General features: G+C 37.1%; 2 protein-coding genes across 3 annotated transcripts; both read right to left on the reverse strand.

Moving 5' to 3' along the window:
* Positions 1–901: 901 nt before the first annotated feature.
* Positions 902–17,029, reverse strand: LOC123885704 (glutathione reductase, chloroplastic/mitochondrial). 2 transcript variants are annotated; one of them, XM_045935016.1, is made up of 11 exons: positions 16,579–17,029; positions 15,821–16,046; positions 15,428–15,706; positions 15,164–15,340; positions 14,589–14,642; positions 14,364–14,512; positions 13,909–13,972; positions 13,632–13,802; positions 13,392–13,529; positions 12,572–12,666; positions 902–1,201 (listed from the first exon to the last, which is right to left on the reverse strand). In XM_045935016.1, exons 1-10 carry the CDS (start codon positions 16,935–16,937, stop codon positions 12,625–12,627), a joined length of 1,659 nt encoding a protein of 552 aa, XP_045790972.1. In that variant the 5' UTR covers positions 16,938–17,029; the 3' UTR covers positions 902–1,201; positions 12,572–12,624. The 2 variants fall into 2 exon arrangements, with proteins under 2 accessions (XP_045790972.1, XP_045790980.1); XM_045935024.1 differs by having other exon boundaries at positions 902–1,197; positions 16,579–16,992.
* Positions 17,030–18,406: 1,377 nt separating this feature from the next.
* LOC123885737 (photosystem II reaction center W protein, chloroplastic-like) lies at positions 18,407–19,586 on the reverse strand. The gene is made up of 2 exons (XM_045935054.1): positions 19,451–19,586; positions 18,407–18,835 (listed from the first exon to the last, which is right to left on the reverse strand). Exons 1-2 carry the CDS (start codon positions 19,545–19,547, stop codon positions 18,519–18,521), a joined length of 414 nt encoding a protein of 137 aa, XP_045791010.1. The 5' UTR covers positions 19,548–19,586; the 3' UTR covers positions 18,407–18,518.
* Positions 19,587–19,810: the final 224 nt, after the last annotated feature.

A 19,810-nucleotide genomic window follows, 5' to 3' on the forward strand; every position in this document is an offset into this window, starting at 1 on the left:
TGCCCCAAGTCAAATTCCCCAAATAAGACCTAGGGATTTCGATCGGCTCTTTGAGAAGAGAAATCACTCTACTGTTATCACATTCAAAAATTACTTCCCTAAAACAACAATCTAAGGCAAAACGAACAGCATGGTATAAAGCGCTCGCCTTCACATTTCTTTGTCTGTGTTGTTATTAAGGCTATTTGCCAGTTGAAATTCCTTGATGCTAGAAGTAACTTGATCTATGACAGTGTTGAACTGAATGATTTTGTTTTCAAAGACCTGTTGGTTTCGAGCAAAACAAATGCTATAGATAATAGCTGCTATGTAACTGAGAGATCCTCATTATTAAGAGTAGTAATAGCATTGATAAGCCAGTCTATGAAATTTCCATGATTAGTGTTAAATCTAATGCCCAGCTTTGATCCAAACCAGATTATAGTAGCTTGGTGACATTCCATAAAAACACGATCAATAGTCTCCTCCTTCTGTAAACATCTTGGGCAGAGAATGGTGCAAGGAATACCTCTTGCTAAGCTCGCTTCTAACAGGAAGGGCTTTATTAATAATCCTCCAGAGGAGTACCCTGTGTCTAGGGATAGTTTGTAAGCTCCATAACTTCTTCCAAACCTGAGTGAGGGAATTAGAACTGGCAGAGCTGGGAGAGGAGGAATTCTGCCAATGTTTAATGAGATTGTAACCTGATTTGACTGAGTATAGGCCATCCTTAGTGTAAGGCTACATAAGTTGATCCTCCATAGGTTCTTGAATAAGAGGAATTTGCTTGATTATACAAGTGTAGATGGTCTTTTATGAGCTTAAAGGGTATGTATTGTCTGTCCAAATAAATTGTATATAACTTCAATTATATTTCACCATTTTGTGCAGGAAGAAATAATCAACTTTACCATGCCAAAGATTTGAAAAGTCAATATTATACTTAAATCTAATTCTAACCATGATCCTCGTCTCAATTCAAACTGCTTCACAATACATAAGATAGATTATTTTATTTAACATTAAGACCCCTCAAGAAATTTTCTCTTGATATGTATGTACAAAGACAAAGGCATGAGGTGAACGCATAAAATAAATTACAAATGGCACATAATAGCTCCCAAAATTCCATCCTCCCTTTTCCAAATGAGATCAGCGAGCTAGGCATTGTCTTGAAAGCTCAGTTGCCGCCGGAGATCACTCGAAAAAAGCAATAACCTGCCTGGGTAAGCACTAGTCTGTCAGAGTTACTAAAATTATATACTATCATTTATTAACTTTGTCCAATTTCTCATAATGAGTATATTAGAACATAATAACAAGCTTATGTTATGCAGAACAGAAACATGTTGTATTAGTAAGTATAAGAGACTATAGGTCCTCAAAAATATCTATTTCTGCCATTTTGGATTGAGAGTCTCTTCTGAAATTTCTGGCACACAGTAGACATGTGTTGATCAAAGTGTGTCAACACTTGTCCGTCACGTAGTCGACAGATGTTGACCAAGGTGCGCCAACACTTGTCTATATACAGAACACAAATAATAAAAACAGTAATGTAAATAACACACAAGAGTTGTTAACCCAGTTCAGCCTAACAGCCTACTCTGGGGGATACCAATCCAGGAATGAAGTCCACTATCAGCAGTATTACTTCGAAGCTAAACTCACCCGTTTACAACTCCTCACTTAATCACTACCCAATGCAACTTCTACCTAGGAACTCCTAGATATGAGACCCCGTCCCAATTCCCACCTTAACAACACACTCAGCGTTGTTATCAACTCAATGAACGCGAATGATGGAGACACACTCCTATGAAACTAAGATACACTCTTGCTTAAAAGTTTATGAACAAATCACACATAACACTAGAACAATCTCCGTACTTCAAAGCTTAGGAGAAGTTCACAATTACAACTCAATAAAACACAGGTCCTAAGCTTGCATCAATGAGATACAAGAAAGGCTCACAATTAACACTCTAAAACCCTAAGAACACACGCTTTGTAAGAACACGGTTTTTGATGTTTGAAACCATATGTTTGCCATCGTATTTATAGTAGTAGAGTAGCTTGGGTTTCAAGACGAAATTAGGGCTTCTAGAATTGCGGCAGCAACAGACATATTTTTGAAATTAATAGTTATATTTTTGAATCATATAAATATATTTTCTAAAGTTATAATTCCTTTAAAAAATAGAACTATGGTTCAGCTGCCTTCAGAAACACATTGATCACGTGCGCCTTGTTGTGTAAGAAACCACGAAACAATTCTTCAATCAAATCTTCGAAAGATTGAGTAGAAAATAAAAAACCAGTTGGCGCGCAATCAGACACGCGGGTGTTTTCCAATGTGTACGCACACCTGTCTCAACACACGATGTATGCACATATGTCTCAACACTTGGCTAAAAGATGTTTTTTGCAAAATGTAGCCAACATACAAAAAACCAACAATCTCCCCCTTTGGCAAATTTTGGCTAAAACAATATTAGACCAGTATATAGAGAGATATAGTATCACCTTTCCTTCGAGTCAACATGATCACACAACTAGGAAAGAAGGTAACACATAGTAAGACTACTTCCAAGAGAGGTAAGTAGCATCAGAGGCAATGCAACAGCGGAATAAAAACACAACTAGTCTCATGGAACAACACAAGGGAGAAATAAACTCCCATAGTGGATGCAAGGATAGGAGAAATAAACTTCATTCATCATAAGATTATCATGGAAAACTAAATTCCCATAAATATATCTGAGAAAAATAAATTCTCAGTCACAGTGAACAGTGGATTCATAAGCCAGATGCCATCACACTTGGCATGGAACTTGTCATCAAACATATTCAGGCGATCAAGAGATACTATCACTCACACTCCCCCTGAATTCATGCATACTAACATTAGATAGAGAAAGAATAATTTACTACTTCCCTCAACATATGCATTTAACTCTCACTCCCCCTCAATACGAGCATAGAAGCATAAGCACAAAACTACTTTCACCAGATGTAAGAACATCTGTCCACACATTTGTCCATACACACTACTCCCACTTTTAAGCCATAATTTAGACAAACATCATGCATATCAGAACATAGAGTAGCAGACAAAGAAAATATCAGAGTGCACATATTACAGACCATAGGAACGCACATGTGCTAGAAATCCAAGGCTTAGCCCACAAAAGTAACAAAAGAGAAATACCAAAAGTACATCAGAAAATATATGAAACTATCAGATAAAAGAACTTTCATCAGAGTCCTCCACCATCTCCTCAGTGTCACCATCAGAGCCACTAGTCTCGTCCTCTTCTTGTCCATCATGCTCATCCTTAGCCTGATCAGCCTCTTCCTCAGCCTTGAGAGCAGTAATGACAAGATCAACTTGGAGTTTCCTTTCTGCAAGGGATTTGCTAGTCTCAGTCAATTCAGATATCATCTGCTTCCTAGAGAGAGTGCCAGTCATTCGCCGAGCAGATGTACCTACACCAGGATCTACATGTCTCCTAGACATCAACTTTTTACTAACAGTCAGCTCACTAGCCCTTCTACAGGGAACATCAACATCCACAAGAATAGTTGGATGTTGGTCAAGTATAATACCACACAGCAGGGTTGGAAATGCTATGGGCAGTTATAGAGCAAAAGAAACAGCATGTTCCAAAGTGGCATGGCATCAAAAACATAAGAGCCATAATCAAACCTGGCCTTTGTTCCCACAACATAAATGAACCTAGCCAATTCTTTGGCTATATTACTGGAATGGGTGGTAGGAACCCAATTAACAGCAGCAATCTTATTCAGAACTGCATATAAGGGAGATAATTGCAATGCAGAAAGCTTCTATTGACTGGGCCACTGCTTCAGCCTATTCCTAGTGATTCTCCTACAGATGTCATTATCTGTGACTTCCAACTCAGCTACTTCCTCATCACTTCTTCCCAAAAATTTGTTAATGATGGATGGAGAGAAATGGACACACTTGCCTCTCACAAACACCTGCCTGTACTCAGGGTTTTGAGGATCATCACAATTGTCAGCAACATTTACCATAAATTCCCTTACCAGCTTATCATAATAGTCTCCTAGATCAGACAATGTTCTCATCAAACCTGCATGTGTAAGTACATCAGCAATATTTTTGCATTTCAAGACATCATCCTTAAGATTCTTTTCAAGGGCTAATCTTCTGTGATACACATACTTCCACCTTGTTGGCCCATTTTCCAGATGAAAAGAGACATTGTCTAGAGGGACATAAGGAACAGCCACAGGTACCTTCCTTCCCTTCACACTTCTTCTACGGGTGCCACCAGATGTAGCTACACTTGTCTCCCTTTCAAAGTCTGAATCACTAGAAGGGGGTGCTTTTCTTTTTAAGTTCTTCTTGACCTCAGAAGTTGGAATCACTTCGCTCTAGGGGGACCAGTCACAACCTTTTTCCCAAACAATTTCGCAGGTTTGTCTGGTTTAGACTTATGGACAAGTGTACTTGCAGTTGTCCCATCTTTACCTGCCCTACTTCTGGTCCTTCTTGCAATACCAGCATCAGACACCTTTGTGACATGTTTGTCACCAGTAACATTGTCACTCATGATGACCACTTCAGGATTACTTGCTTCTTTTTCTTCAGTTAGAGTCTTATTACTTTCATCTGACTCAGAGTAATCCACAAGGTTATTACCAGATTTTGCTACCAGAGGAGTTCCAACCTTTTCAGTAGCAGTATAATGAACAGTTTCAGGTATCCCAGATGTACCAACACTCGTGGCAGTTGCAGGTGCCACAAATGTACCTACACTTGGTACTACAATTGTCTCAGGGATAGTTTCCTTGAGATTTTTATCAACACAATCTTTTGAGCCTTTGGTAGGGTCATCAACATAAGAATCAACAACAGTAGTAGCGTTTAAAACATTTTTCCCCAAATTTTCAGAAAACATAGGGTTCTCTACTCCTAGGGTTTCAACATAATTGGGATTATCCTTTCCTAGAATCTCTGAAACCTGAATAGGTGTCTCTACACCCTTACTAGTAGTTTCAATTACAGGAGTAGCACCTTTAGAAGTAACATTCTCAGTGGTAGTATCATCAAGATAAAGTTCAGACATCGTATGAGACTTGCTCAATTTAGATTTCTTGCCCTTAACAATCGATTTCTTAGCAAAAGGAGAAGATTTCTTACTTACTTGCGATGAATCACCCTTCTTCTTGGTGCGTTGTTCCTCCATTGGAGAATGTTGAGGATGCACGATTGTGAGTGGGATTGCGTCGATTATTTGTTGAGGTGAAGAGGGAACGTCATCGTTCTTCACATGTGCTGATGTCGACATGTTTTTAGAGAAAAGAAAAGCAACAATTTTGGTGAAAATGGAAGTTTGAGAGTTGTTGATGATGAAGTTGGTGAGATTTTGGTTGTGAGAGAGGGAAAGTGGAGAAGTTCAAATGTTTGTGGTTGATAGAAGTTGTGGGAAGTTACATTAAAACTTCCTTGATTAGCGTGTACCATTGAGTGTAAGGTGGTTACACGCATAACATGCAGTAACTGCTATTTGTCTTCAAAAAGGCAAATTCCAAGTTTGCCTCTTAACTTCTCAAATTGATTTGCATCTAATGCTTTCGTAAAAATATCTGCTAATTGTTCTTCAGATGAAATATGTTCAAGTGTGACAATTCTTTCTTCCACAAGCTCTCTAATAAAATGATGTCGAATATCAATGTGCTTGGTCCTACTGTGCTGAATAGGATTTTTAAAAATATTTATAGCACTCAAATTATCACAGTAAAGTGTCATTACATCTTGCTCTACACTGTACTCCTTCAACATTTGTCTCATCCATAATAATTGTGAGCAACTGTTACCAGCTGCTATATATTCAGCCTTAGCTGTGGATAGAGACACACTATTCTGCTTCTTACTAAACCAAGATACGAGATTACTTCCTAAGAAGAAACATGCTCCTGAAGTACTTTTTCTATCATCACCACTTCCTGCCCAATCTGCATCATAATAACCAACTAAGGTAGAATTATTACCATGAGAGTATAATATCCCATAGCCACAAGTTCCATTCACATATTTAAAGATTCTCTTCACTTGAGTCAGATGACTCATCTTTGATTCAGATTGATATCTAGCACAAACTCCTACTGCAAACATGATATCAGGTCTGCTAGCTGTAAGATATAACAAGCTTCCAATCATACTTCTGTAGAGACTTTGATCCACATCAACTCCCTTCTCATCTTTGGTAAGTTACAAATGTGTAGATGCAGGTGTCCTTTTGTGACTCCCACCTTCCATGCCAAACTTCTTTACAATGTTTCTAGCATATTTTTCTTGAGAAATAAATAGTGTCTTCCATTTGTTTTACCTGAAGACCTAAACAATAAGTTAGCTCACCTACAAGACTCATTTCAAATTCAGATTGCATTTGTTGGACGAAGTGTTCCACCATCTGTCTCGACATCCCTCCAAATACAACATCATCTACATATATTTGAGCTATCATGAGCTTGCCTTTTTCTTCTCTCACAAATAGGGTTTTATCATTGCCTCCCTTCTTCTATCCATGACTAACAAGGAATTCAGTCAATCTCTCGTACCATGCCCTAGGGGCTTGTTTTAAACCATAGAGAGCTATCTTTAATTTGTAGACATGGTTAGGAAAACTTGGATCTATGAACCCTTTTGGTTGCTCAACATATACTTCTTCATTCAAATATTCATTAAGAAAAGCATTTTTTACATCCATCTGATATAGCTTGAATTTTAAGATGCATGCAACTGTCAAAAGCAATCTTATGGACTCCAAACGAGCAAATAGAGCAAAAGTTTCATCAAAGTCTACTCCCTCTATCTAAGTGTACCCTTATGCCACAAGTCTGGCTTTATTTCTAGTAATATCACCATTCTCATCAGTCTTGTTTTTGTACACCCACTTTGTACCAATAACATTTATACCATTTGGTCTAGGTACCAAATCCCACACTTCACTTCTCTTGAACTGAGTTAGTTCCTCCTGCATAGCATTGATCCAATACTCATCAATTAAAGCTTCTTTAACATTTTTTGGCTCAATCTTAGATATGAAGCATGAGTTTGAGATCGCATCTTTTGATCTCCTTGTTGTAATCCCTTGGTTTGGATTTCCAATAACTAGATCCAGAGGATGATTCTTCTGTGTTCTAGTAGATGGTCCTTTGTTTGGTCTCATATTCTCTGTATTAAGCTCAGAGTCTTGAACAGAATCAGGTTCAGCATGATCATCACCTGATGTTGGGACATGTGTGACTACATCTGTCTCTTCAGCTAGATCTACACTTGTCAAATTAGTAAAATTAGTATCATCAATTACAACATTGATTGATTCCATCATGGTTCTCGTTCTAGAATTGAAAACTCTGTAGGCTCTGCTGTTGGTTGAATCACCTAGAAATATTCCCTCATCACTTTTGGGATCCAATTTCCTCCTAGGTTCTCTATCTGCCAAGATGTAACATTTTGATCCGAACACATGGAAATATTTTACAGTAGGCTTTCTGTTCTTCCATGGTTCATACAGTGTTGTTGGAGTACATGTTCTTAATGTTACTCTATTATGGATGTAACATGCAATATTCATAGCTTCAGCCCAAAATTTATAAGGAAGGTTTTTGGCATGTAACATAACTCTAGCAGATTCTTGTAAAGTTCTGTTCTTTCTCTCAACCACACCATTTTGTTGAGGTGTAATAGGTGAAGAGAATTCATGAGCTATTCCTTCAGCAGCACAAAACTCAGCAAATTTAGAGTTTTCAAACTCCTTTCCATGGTCGCTTCTAATTCTTACAATACCACAATCTTTTTCCTTTTGAAGTTGTAGGCAAAGATCTTTGAATTCATCAAAGGTTTCAGATTTTTCTCTAATTAAATTCACCCAAGTGTATCTAGAGAAATCATCAACAACAACAAAAGCATATTTCTTACCTCCAAGGCTTTCAACTTGCATAGGACCCATCAAGTCCATGTGTAGTAGGTCAAGAACTCTAGAAGTGGACAAGTGTTGCAGCTTTTGGTGCGACACTTTGGTTTGCTTGCCAATCTGACATTCGCCACAGATGTTGCCTTCCTCTATCTGTAAGTTTGGTAAGCCTCTGATAGCTTCCTCAGATATAGCTCTCTTCATACTCTTTAGGTTAAAATGTCCTAGTTTTTGGTGCCACAAATTAACCTCATCTTCTTTTGTTAAGAGACATGTAGATACATTAGCTTCTTCTAGAGGAATTCACAAATAACAATTATCCTTCGATCTAACACCCTTCATCAGGATGTCACCTTCATCATTGCTAACAAGACATTCATTTTTTGTAAAGTTGACTTGCATGCCTTGATCACATAGTTGGCTTATACTAATTAGATTAGCAGTTAGCCTTTTTACAAGAAGAACATTTTCAAGTTTAGGTAAACCATTGTCAATCAGCCTTCCTATACCTTTAATTTCTCCTTTAGCTCCATCTCCGAATATTACAAAGCTTGTTGCATAGGATTTTATATCCATCAAATATTTTTCAACACCGGTCATGTGTCTAGAGCAACCACTATCAAAGTACCAATCTTCTTTTGATGAGGCTCTAAGAGAAGTGTGAGCAATTAAGCTTTTCTCACAACTTTCAGCTACACAACCCTTGGTGTTGGTTGCATCATCCTTTTGTTTCCACTCCTTCTTTGCATTAGTTATGGATAGGTCAAGTTCTTGAATAGTTTTATTTGGATACCCATATAACTTATAGCAGCAAGGTCTTATGTGCCCCTTTCTTTCCACAGTGATGACATCTCCATGAACGATATTTGCTTTTATTATGCCTTGGTATAAATCTAGGATTCTGCCTTCTTTGACGATGTGGAGCCTTATGTGGTAACACTTGTCTGTGTGTAGTATGATGTCCGTGGACAAGTGTGGTGACATTTTTCCATACATTGTTGGAGAGGGTTGCTTACTTATCTCAGGCATATATTTTCCATCTTTGTTGTAATCCTTAATTCTATTAACACTTTTATACTTATACCCAATGCTTGTTTTGGCTCTACTAGGGGTAGGTAGTTTTTCTAGGATTTCATCTAGCAGATCAGTTCCTTTAAATAAAATAACATGCTTTTTTAGATTCTCAAGATGAGAGTTCAATTCGGTTACCTCTTCATTCAACTTAGATATTTCTGCTAGTTGCTCAAGCTTATCTGTTTCCAGATTGGCGATGATTGTCTTCTGCTCCTCAATTGTTCTCAACCCTTCTTCACATTTGACACCAATCTCAGAGATTTTTGTTAGATTGACAATCCTTTCAGTTTGCAACTTTGAGATTGTCTCCTTTTGTTTTTCTGAGACTCTGCAAACTTCTTCACTCCTTAGACACAACTCCTTGTATGACTCAGCAAGTTCATCATATGTTAACACCTCATCGCATGATTCAGTGTCAGATGTACATACACCTGTCAGTGCATGGATAGATTTTGCAATGTCAGCTTCTCCTTCAGAGTCATCATCTGACCATGAAACAGTTAACCCCTTTTTCTGTTTCTTCAAGAAGGTTGCACATTCAGTTCTAATGTGTCCATACCCTTCACGTTCATGACATTGGACACTTTTATTTAGAGCTGTCTTCTCATCTGACATAGGTTTTCTGAAATTTCTGTTGGTGTTGCGACCAGTGTCAGGTACACTTGTCGTTGGACGTTTGTCCATTCTTTTTAGCACCTTATTAAATTGTTTTCCTAGAAGAACCATTGCATCAGAGATGCCATTCTCAGACTCCGTGTCACTCTGTTAATCTTCTTCCTCAGCATTCGAGACAAAGGCAATGCTCTTGGTTTTCTTATCCATCCTTTCATTTGTAGCCACCTCGTAAGTTTGTAATGAACCAACCAGTTCATCCAACTTCATTTCTGTGATATCTTTGACTTCTTCTATAGCGGTGACCTTCATATCAAACTTCTTAGGAAAGGACCTAAGCATCTTCCTTACCCATTTCTCTTTAGGAACCTTTTCTCCCAAGGCATCAAACTGATTATCATAGTCAAGTAAGGTCATGTGAAACTCCTGAATGGTTTCATCATCATTCAATCTAAGATTTTCAAACTTAGTGGTTAAAAGTTGCAGCCTTAACATTTTCACCTTAGAGGTACCTTCATGAACAGTTTGGAGAATGTTCCAAGCTTCCTTAGGAGAGGCACATTTTTTTATGAGTCTGAATATGTGCTTGTCAACACCATTATACAATGTGTATAGTGCTTTTGAGTTTGCAAGAGCAAGCTCATCCTCCTCTTTGGACCACTCCTCCTCAGGTTTTAACTCAAGGGTTGGTTTGCCCTCTTTGTCCATTTTCACAGGGTGGTCCCAACCTCTTAGAACTGCTTTCCATGTCTTGCTATCTATTTATTTTAGAAAGGCCATCATACGAGACTTCCAATAATCATAGTTTGAAGCACCAACCAGAAGAGGTGGTCTGTTGACAAGTCCTCCTTCTTTGTCCATATCTGCCAGAAAAGTCTCCCTGGAGCTCACCCTAAAAGTCAGAACAGGGTGTCTGCTCTGATACCAATTGAAATTCCTGGCACACAGTAGACAGGTGTTGATCAAAGTGTCAACATTTGACCGTCACGTAGTAGACAGATGTTGACCAAGGTGCGCCAACACTTGTCTATATACAGAACACAAATAATAAAAACAGTAATGTAAATAACACACAAGAGTTGTTAACCCAGTTCAGCCTAACAGCCTACTCTGGGGGATACCAATCCAGGAATGAAGTTCACTATCAACAGTATTACTTCGAAGCTAAACTCACCCGTTTACAACTCCTCGCTTAATCACTACCCAATGCAACTTCTACCTAGGAACTCCTAGATATGAGACCCCGTCCCAATTCCCACCTTAACAACACACTCAGCGTTGTTATCAACTCAATGAACACGAATGGTGGAGACACACTCCTATGAAACTAAGATTCACTCTTGCTTAAAAGCTTACGAGCAAATCACACATAACACTAGAACAATCTCCGTACTTCAAAGCTTAGGAGAAGTTCACAATTACAACTCAATAAAACACAGGTCCTAAGCTTGCATCAATGGGATACAAGAAAGGCTCACAATTAACACTCTAAAACCCTAAGAACACACGCTTTGTAAGTTTACGGTTTTTGATGCTTGAAACCATATGCTTGCATTCGTATTTATAGTAGTAGAGTAGCTTGGGCTTCAAGAAGAAATTAGGGCTTCTAGAATTGCGGCAGCAGCAGACATATTTTTGAAATTAATAGTTATATTTTTGAATCATATAAATATATTTTCTAAAGTTATAATTCTTTAAGAAAATATAACTAGGGTTTAGCTGCCTTCAGAAACACATTGATCACGTGCGCCTTGTTGTGTAAGAAACCACGAAACAATTCTTCAATCAAATCTTCGAAAAATTGAGTAGAAAATAAAAAACCAGCTGGCGCGCAATCAGACACGCAGGTGTTGTTCCAATGTGTACGCACATCTGTCTCAACACATGATGTATGCATATATGTCTCAACACTTGACTAAAAGATGTTTTTTGCAAAATGTAGCCAACATACAAAAACCCAACATCTTCCACACCAGCAAGCACAACACAGGGTTCGAAGTAGTAGTAAAAGATTCCTAGGAAGAAAAACATGATTATGCTGCTAATAAATGATAAAACAAAACAAGTGAAACACAACAACAACTATAGCTCATGCAAATGGTGACGGGCTGTGGTTCTAGATCTTTAATAATGACAATAAATAACATAAATACTAAACCAAAAAAAAAAAAACACAAATACGAATGCAGTATCTTCAACGACTATAACTGTATTATAAAAATAAAAAGACTATATATGTATTTAATTTTGTATCATTTTTTGGTGTAAAGTAGTATTACCATTTACCGCTATAGCACAAGGATAAGATAATTTAAAGACCTGGCAACATTTTTCGGTTCTTCTATTATGACTAACATACAATTTGAATTGTCCAATAAAATATTTACTTCATTACAATCCCCCAATTATTGAATCACTATAACCAGTCCTATTAGTTACCCTTTATCTACCACCCACAAATTTCTTTTGTGTGAATAAATCATTTTAAACTTCATTCCACTCAAAATCCATTATTTTAAATACGAAGTTATATCTAAAATAAGGAAACCCGAAATTTCTCCTTTAAAAACCCTAAACTTGTTTCCCACAAGATACATCAGATTTTGTAAAATAGCCACCAAATTCTGAGTTTTATACCTTCAACAATTTCTGACCCACATTCATCACGAGGAAAAATTGAATCATATTTTTAGGTAATAGGAAATTGATCAAAATTGAAAAGCCCTGGCAATTGGAAAATTGGGGAACTGAATTCGGCCAAATTCAATGCCCAAAATCACAAGATGATCATAATAGAGGAGCCAAAAGAGCACCTAAACCTAGGCCCTAGTCTACTGCCATAGTATCATATAAATAAAAGTCCTTAATTACCACCAAAAAAAAATGCAGCATCTAAGCAAAAAATGTATTTCTCAAGAAAAGTAGATCATCCTTACCTGAAGGCGTCAGCAAGATTCTTTGGGTATAAAATTGAAGCAAATTAATATTCTTAAGACCCAGCCGCAGCTTTTGCTTCAGAATCTGACTTATCCTAGAATATATCAAAACAAAACAAACAAATACAGTTTACTAAGCAGATTCACAAAAATAGCAGAGAGGATAAGTTCAAACAATATGCATAAGAGTTCTACTATTTGTTACGAAAATGTGTGGGACAAAAACTTCAACAAAAGCAATTGAATCAATATGATGCTTTGATAACCAATACAAAGATGGTTAGAAATGAAAAGAGAAATACTACTAGCAAGTCACACCTTTCACGCTATCTTTTGTGTATCAGTTTTTGTACCATATAGCATTTCCCTATGAATTGTGAAATGGTTTTTCATCCTAAATGAATCAAGAGTCATATTGCTAGACTTCCCTGTGAGAGAATGGGGGTGAGCAGGCTATTAATTCAATCAACAGAGCGAAGCAATCATGGCCTGCACAGGGATGTTGTGTTTGGTTTTGTTTTTGAGAAATCTGAAGTCTTCAATTCCCCAAGTACAGAGTAACAGCAGTTGACATATTCATTAATGGTTAATAAATCATGATTTAGCTTGTTGAATTTGAATAGAATGCCGAACTGTCCAGTAAGGGGGTTAGTTGGTAGCTACTAGGGACATTATTGGAGGAGCCAGGGTTCAAACCCCGGATTCTCCACACTTATAGTGTGAGTCTAGCTATTAGGTTACTGGACAAAAAAAAAAAAGAATGCCGAACTATTTCAGTACAAGATAAATGGAAGACACAGGCTGAGAATCCTTGATTTACCTGTGAAGCATGGCTTTTTCGAACCTTCCTAGTGGGAGTCCTCATGGTGACAAATTCCTCAGCTGCAGTTGGATGAATGCCTACAGTAGAATCAAAGTCCGCCTTTGTCAATCCAGCTTTAATAGCAACTGCAAACCCCTGTTTATCAAGCAACTTTATAAATAACAAAATATAACACTTGTGTATCACTATCAGAGAAATATAAAAAAAACAGCTGCAGCCTGCAGCAATAACAAAAACCTGCACAATTTCAGGAGCATCATCTCCACACATGTGCAAACCCAGAACTTGATTTGTTTTTGCAGAGACTATTAGTTTCATAAAAACCCGGTCTGGAAGCCCAGAGAGGGTGGCCTTCAGCGGCCTAAAATTTGCTGTGTAGACGTCAATATCACCATGTTGTTCTACAGCCTGTACAAATAATCAAAATGTTAGTAAAATCATGATCTAAATAATTCATTAAAATATTGAGAAGATCGTTGATCTCAATGGATTCAGCATGCCGTAGGTCATTCACCTGATCCTCTGTAAGACCAACTCCTCCAATTGGTGGTTGGGAGAACACAGCAGCAGGAACAGCTCTATAAAAGGAAGAACATAACACAATTGGTTAGGAGGCTATGAAATACTAACAGACCAAACTATACATTACCATTCAACATTACAAGCAGGATTGTGATAACGACTAAGGAGCCATTTGATTATATAAATTTGTGAGCCACACACTGGTCGCTAAAGTCACCATTGAAGGCACTTTTAGTGACATGTATTTCAAATAAATATAATATATCAGTGAATAATAATAATAATAATAATAATAATAATAATAATAATAATAATAGTAGTAATATTATTAATAATAATAATAATACTAGTAATAATATATTACTAATAGGGAAAAAATATACTACCTATAATCAAGCTTTGTTACCACTTGTATTCTAGTTTAGCATGATGAACAATGTATATTACCTATAATCAGGCTTTGTTGGCTCATTCAGAAATAATGTTTTTGTTAATGCCACTCCCTCCATCAAAGCAACTGGAGTGAGATTTATTCTGTTTGTAACATCTCCAATTGCCCAAATTGAAGGAACCGATGTTTGAGAGTATTCATCAACCTGTGTGAAATACGAATAACAATACTTGATCATATGAATATTTATCATAAAGAAACCAATGTTAAGTTTACACTACCTCTATTGATCCATCTTTAGCAATTTTCACACCAACAGACTCCAGCCCTAAATTCTGCAGTGAAATTGTAGTCAGAAATAAATCCTCCATGTTATCATCTCTTTCTGACTTTCTGTTACATGTATAAGATAAGAAGACAATTGAAAGGGCAAAATTTAGCTAAAAAACTGCAGGAGTATTCAACCCTTAAGGGAATTGAGCCAACTAAGAGCCATGTGGAATCACACTGGAGTTCAAGAGATCCCAACCAATCCTTCATAAATATGGACATCAATGTTCAGCTTTAGCACATAAATATTCATGTAATATTAAGCAAGGACCCGAAAATATTGACATTTAAGTGAATAAATAAGGCTATGCTTGAACTATTGTTATTTGGTAATCTATATTCTCTTAACCATGGATTGTTCAATGACTTTTTGATCAAATGAAATTATTGATAGGCACGGATAAACGTCGGCCATCTAAATCATTTTTTATACTAACAATATTATTTTTTGGCACGTCATTAGTATTCAAATCAAACAGTTGCCAACCACAAGAAGAAGTAAAAATACATAATCAAAACTTCATACCTTAATATTAGGTTTCCGTCCTGTAGCAAACATGACATGAGAGAAACCTTCCACGGTACCTTTGCTGGTCTTTAAAGAGAGTGAACCATCAGCGGCCTTAGTGATAGCTACAGGAGACTCCTCAGTATGGAATTCAATACCTCTTAGAGCCATATGTTCTTCAACAAAATCTCTAATCTGCAGACATAGTTCACAGTTTGAATGTAAAGAAAGAATTAACACGAAGTAACGATGCAACACTTTGTATTGTCCGTGATTGCCTACCTCTTCATCAAATCCACGCAAAACCTTCTTTTGTCGTATAAATACATGAACTTCGCTTTTCAAACCATTAAATATACCAGCAAACTCCAAGGCAATGTATCCCCCACCAACAATGGCTATCTTCTCAGGTTTTGATGGTAAATCAAGGGCAGCATCTGAATCTATTGCATATTCCTTTCCAGGAATATCAGGAATGAAGGGCCGACCTCCAACTGAAACTAAAATGTTTTTGGCGGTATATAACTTCCCATCAACGTCAACCGTGTGAGGATCTACAATCTGTGGATTATAAAAGAAATATCACCGCAAGATAAAAATAAACACTAGATCCTTTTTTTCAATTACAAAGCTATTTATGTACTACTAGGAAATGGATCCAAAGAATCACCCCACCTTTCCACGGCCTTCAATCAACTTGACATTATTATTTTTCAAAATATTCTTATAGATACCAGTAAGCCTCTGTAACTCAGCATTTTTATTAGCAATCAAACTACTCCAATCATGCTTAGGTTCACTGTCATATCTCCATCCAAAACCATTGCTTTCTTCAAATTCATGAGAAAACTTTGAGGCATAGACGAGCAATTTCTTTGGCACACATCCACGTATTACACAGCTGCACAAAGATAAGCATTTAGATGGTTTCAAAAGATAAATAATTTTTCGTACAACCAAATTCAGACAACTTCCACAACAATTTTTTCGGTGGTTGACACAATTTAAATAGCTAGTTAATTATGTTCCATAAATAGTTAATGTATCTAGTATATCAGATGTCAAAACTCATTAACCACCAACGTAACTTCATTAACAGCAGCGTATTTGGACATGGTTAACCATAATGTTCAGGTGTTCAACTAGGATATAAATTTATTTATTTTTGTGTTAACCCTCCGGTTCGTAGGGGAATGGGCCCTACGAATTTCAACCGCGAGGTAAGTAAAGTATGGCCAAGAATTGTTCCTCTCAGTAATCAAACTCGGGTTCTCCCTAACCAACAATTCGTCCTAGGGGCAGCTCATTAGTCACTTGAACCCAATCATTAGTTACATTGTTCTTATCATGTTATGATGATTATATATAACTAGAACATTATGCGGAATTAAGAACAGAATAAGAAACCCTAAGATAGTGAAAATGGAACTTACGTGCCACCAACACCTCCGGTGGTATCAGATGAAATAGTAGAGAAAGGAAGCTCGCAGATAGCAGCGTTAGCGCCAAAATTGGAGGCGAAGCGGGAAGCACGGACACCGCCACTTCCAGCGCCGATGGTGAAAAGGTCGAAGTCGTAGTGGCCAGCGGGTTCGGCGCCGTTTTGGGATTCGGCGCGAACGGCGAAGGTGCGGCGGGGAGGGGAGAGAGAAATTAGGGTTTTGGTGGAGAGGGATTGAGGGAGAGAGAAGGAACGAGAAAATGGGAAGGTTTTGGTGAAGAAGAGAGTGTTTCGAGTTAGAGATGGAGAACAGCAGGAGAGGGAAAGCGAAGTAGCCATGGCTTGCTTCATTTACTTTTCTCTCTGCTTAACAATTTCTGAATGAAGCTTTAATTTTGATATTTATGTGTCCAAATTTTAATTTTTAATTTTTAAATATCTTTGTGGGGTGGGTGTGTACAAGTTGGATTGGACTTTGGAAGTTGCCAACTTGGCACTAGATTCATATTCGTCATGCTTTACCTCTTGTAAAAAGTATAGGAAAATGCTAATCGGGTGGGCTGATCAATTAAGGTAACTAAAAATAGAAAAATTATGGTAAAATACATCCAGCTCTAATTGAATTGATGAAATGAAGCAGAGCGGAATAGAGTGGTGTGAAACAGGGTCTATTTGGGTTGTTTGGATATTTTACGAATATGCTACCTATAAGCACCGACTTGTAATTTGAACATAATACAGCTTCTCTCTTCAATAGTTTTACTCCACATATTATTATTATTATCCACCATCTCCGTTTGCTGGATCACTATGATTTCGTGACAGCTGCCATTAAAACTAGTGTGCACTGACTCCGCCGAATGTATCAATGTTTTTGGAATTGGAATGTGCATAATTTAACAAACATTTTAGCAAGTGTGATTTTGTTGGCACCAAAATTTGAAATGCCAATAAAAGGTGGGTTAATTAAACTTTAAACTGGTGATACAACTTCATTGCTTCATATACTAGCCATTGGAGTAATTAAGCTATGACTGTGTTTAGATATGCTTCAAATAATAGTGTCTGAACGTGATGGCGGTGGATTTTCCTTTTGAGGATGAGCTCATTTTCCTTTTCTCATTTTGATACAACACCGTCAACACGTGTTCCTAATTCCTATACTTTTTCTATTTGGTATTAATAATAGTTATAGAGGAAAGAAATATAAAATAACTGTGTTGTGAAAATTCGCGAGGAAATAATTCGCTATATATATAGCATGACTCATTTCAAAATTTGCAAGACTTGCACGAACTCGATTCACATAAGTGTACATAAATTGAGTTTATGAACAACCTAAATTCTGGATTTACAGGCGGTATATGAACAAAATTCACGTAATGTGTGTGAATTGAGTTCATGTAAGATTTGGAGAACAGAATTCATTGTAAGTTATAGATTAGTGAAATTATAGGTTGTACTCTTATAAAAAATTGGAAGTTTCTTTCGCATGCTCCTTGATATGTTACAAATAATCGTCGGTGATCATAGATTCATAGACCTAATCAATTGCAGGTAGACTTGGACGACAAACCCGTATTACATCCTTCATAGTTTTTGTTTCTTTTGGTAGATTGAGCTTTTGAGTGAATCGTAAATGGCTCCTCTTTGTTGATGCTTAAATAGTAAAATAAGGTATGTGATTGTGCATGTGCATTAGTGCATGTTTGGATCAGCGGTGAGAGTGTCAAAATCAAACTTACCTCTCATCCAAACACACACTTACCGAGTGAATTGAAAAAACAACCGAAACAAGTAAAATGAAGTTTGAGAATTAGTTTCAGGAAAGAAAGAAGAAGTAATAATCAACAACAGAAGTTATTTTGATACATATCATCACAGAAGATAACAGAAGTACTTTTCTACAATCCATGATTCATTTTAAGCAATTTAAAGGGACAATCCAGATTCTTCATCCTCCTCAAGACTCGAAGCGTAAATAAAATAGAGAGCCCAAATAAGACCAAACACACCAAAAAGGATCCAACCAAGAAGGTTGTTACTTAGTCCAAAGGGAAGTCCTGTTCCTTCAGTACTCATTCTTTCATCCACCAATGCCATAGCTGCTGGGCTTGACATGGCTGCAGCACATGCAGCTGCTAACATAGATGCTCCCATTCCTACCTTTGAGTTGCTTTCTTGCACAGAAGAAGGCTTTCCCTCCATTGAACACCTCACTCTTCCAACCTTAGCCATTGTTGGCAATCCTAAATAACATCATTGAAAGTTTGTTTATCAATAACCAAAATCACTCAAAACTTGACAATCAAATAGAACATGGAGTAAACAATCATTTTAGTCCAATGTTTAAGAAACTGAACATGATATTGAACCGGCGAGACATCTGGATCATGGTTCAAGCAGCTTAAATTGCTCAATTAGGACAAATCCGTGATCGAATTGCCAAAATAACCAAACGTAGTAGAGATTGGTTCAAAGGTTCAAACGTTGAATCGTTCGATTGAATTTTTTAAAAACTATTCTATCCCTAATAAAAAAAAAATGAAATCTAGTTTAGTCCCTAGTATAGTCTTTCATCACTACAAAATCAGTGAGACTACAAAAATCATGGTGCAAAAGCTACACTTTGGATCTTGGAAAAAATCGAGACAAATTCACTGTGATACCAAACATCCACCATAGCATTCTAAATTGATAAATGAGAGACTATATGGTGCCACATTTTTTTTCTCACATAAAATAGGACTTAATTCTAAAAACATATCTCTCTAACCACAGCAGCACACATAAAATTCTCTAGAAAACCATTGTTGGATTGTATGTAAAATAAATCAAACATTGAAAGATATCATGCAACATACCAAGAACAGGAGAGGATGAAACTGCAAGAGGTCTCTTTTGTACAAGACATGCACGAGTGATCGATGCAGTTGCAGTAGTAGCTGAGATGGTTGCCATTTTTATTTTTTGTTTTAGTAAGTGTGGATGATTATGGAGTGGGAAGGAAACAAAGTAATAGAGTATGACCAAGCTAACTTCTGTTCTGTTAAGGTGAAGTAGTCAAAATTAATAATATCAGTGCAAAGGTTGTCTATGCACCACAAAACATGGATAGCTTCTAAGCTCTTTGTTGGATTTTCTTATCTGTATCACTCCAATAACATTTTTCCACGTGTCAAGAAATCTTTTCATGGTCAATACTCCCCCACACATAAGCTTCT

The sequence above is a fragment of the Trifolium pratense genome, linkage group LG1 (genome assembly GCF_020283565.1).
Source record: "Trifolium pratense cultivar HEN17-A07 linkage group LG1, ARS_RC_1.1, whole genome shotgun sequence".
Lineage (NCBI taxonomy): Eukaryota > Viridiplantae > Streptophyta > Magnoliopsida > Fabales > Fabaceae > Trifolium > Trifolium pratense.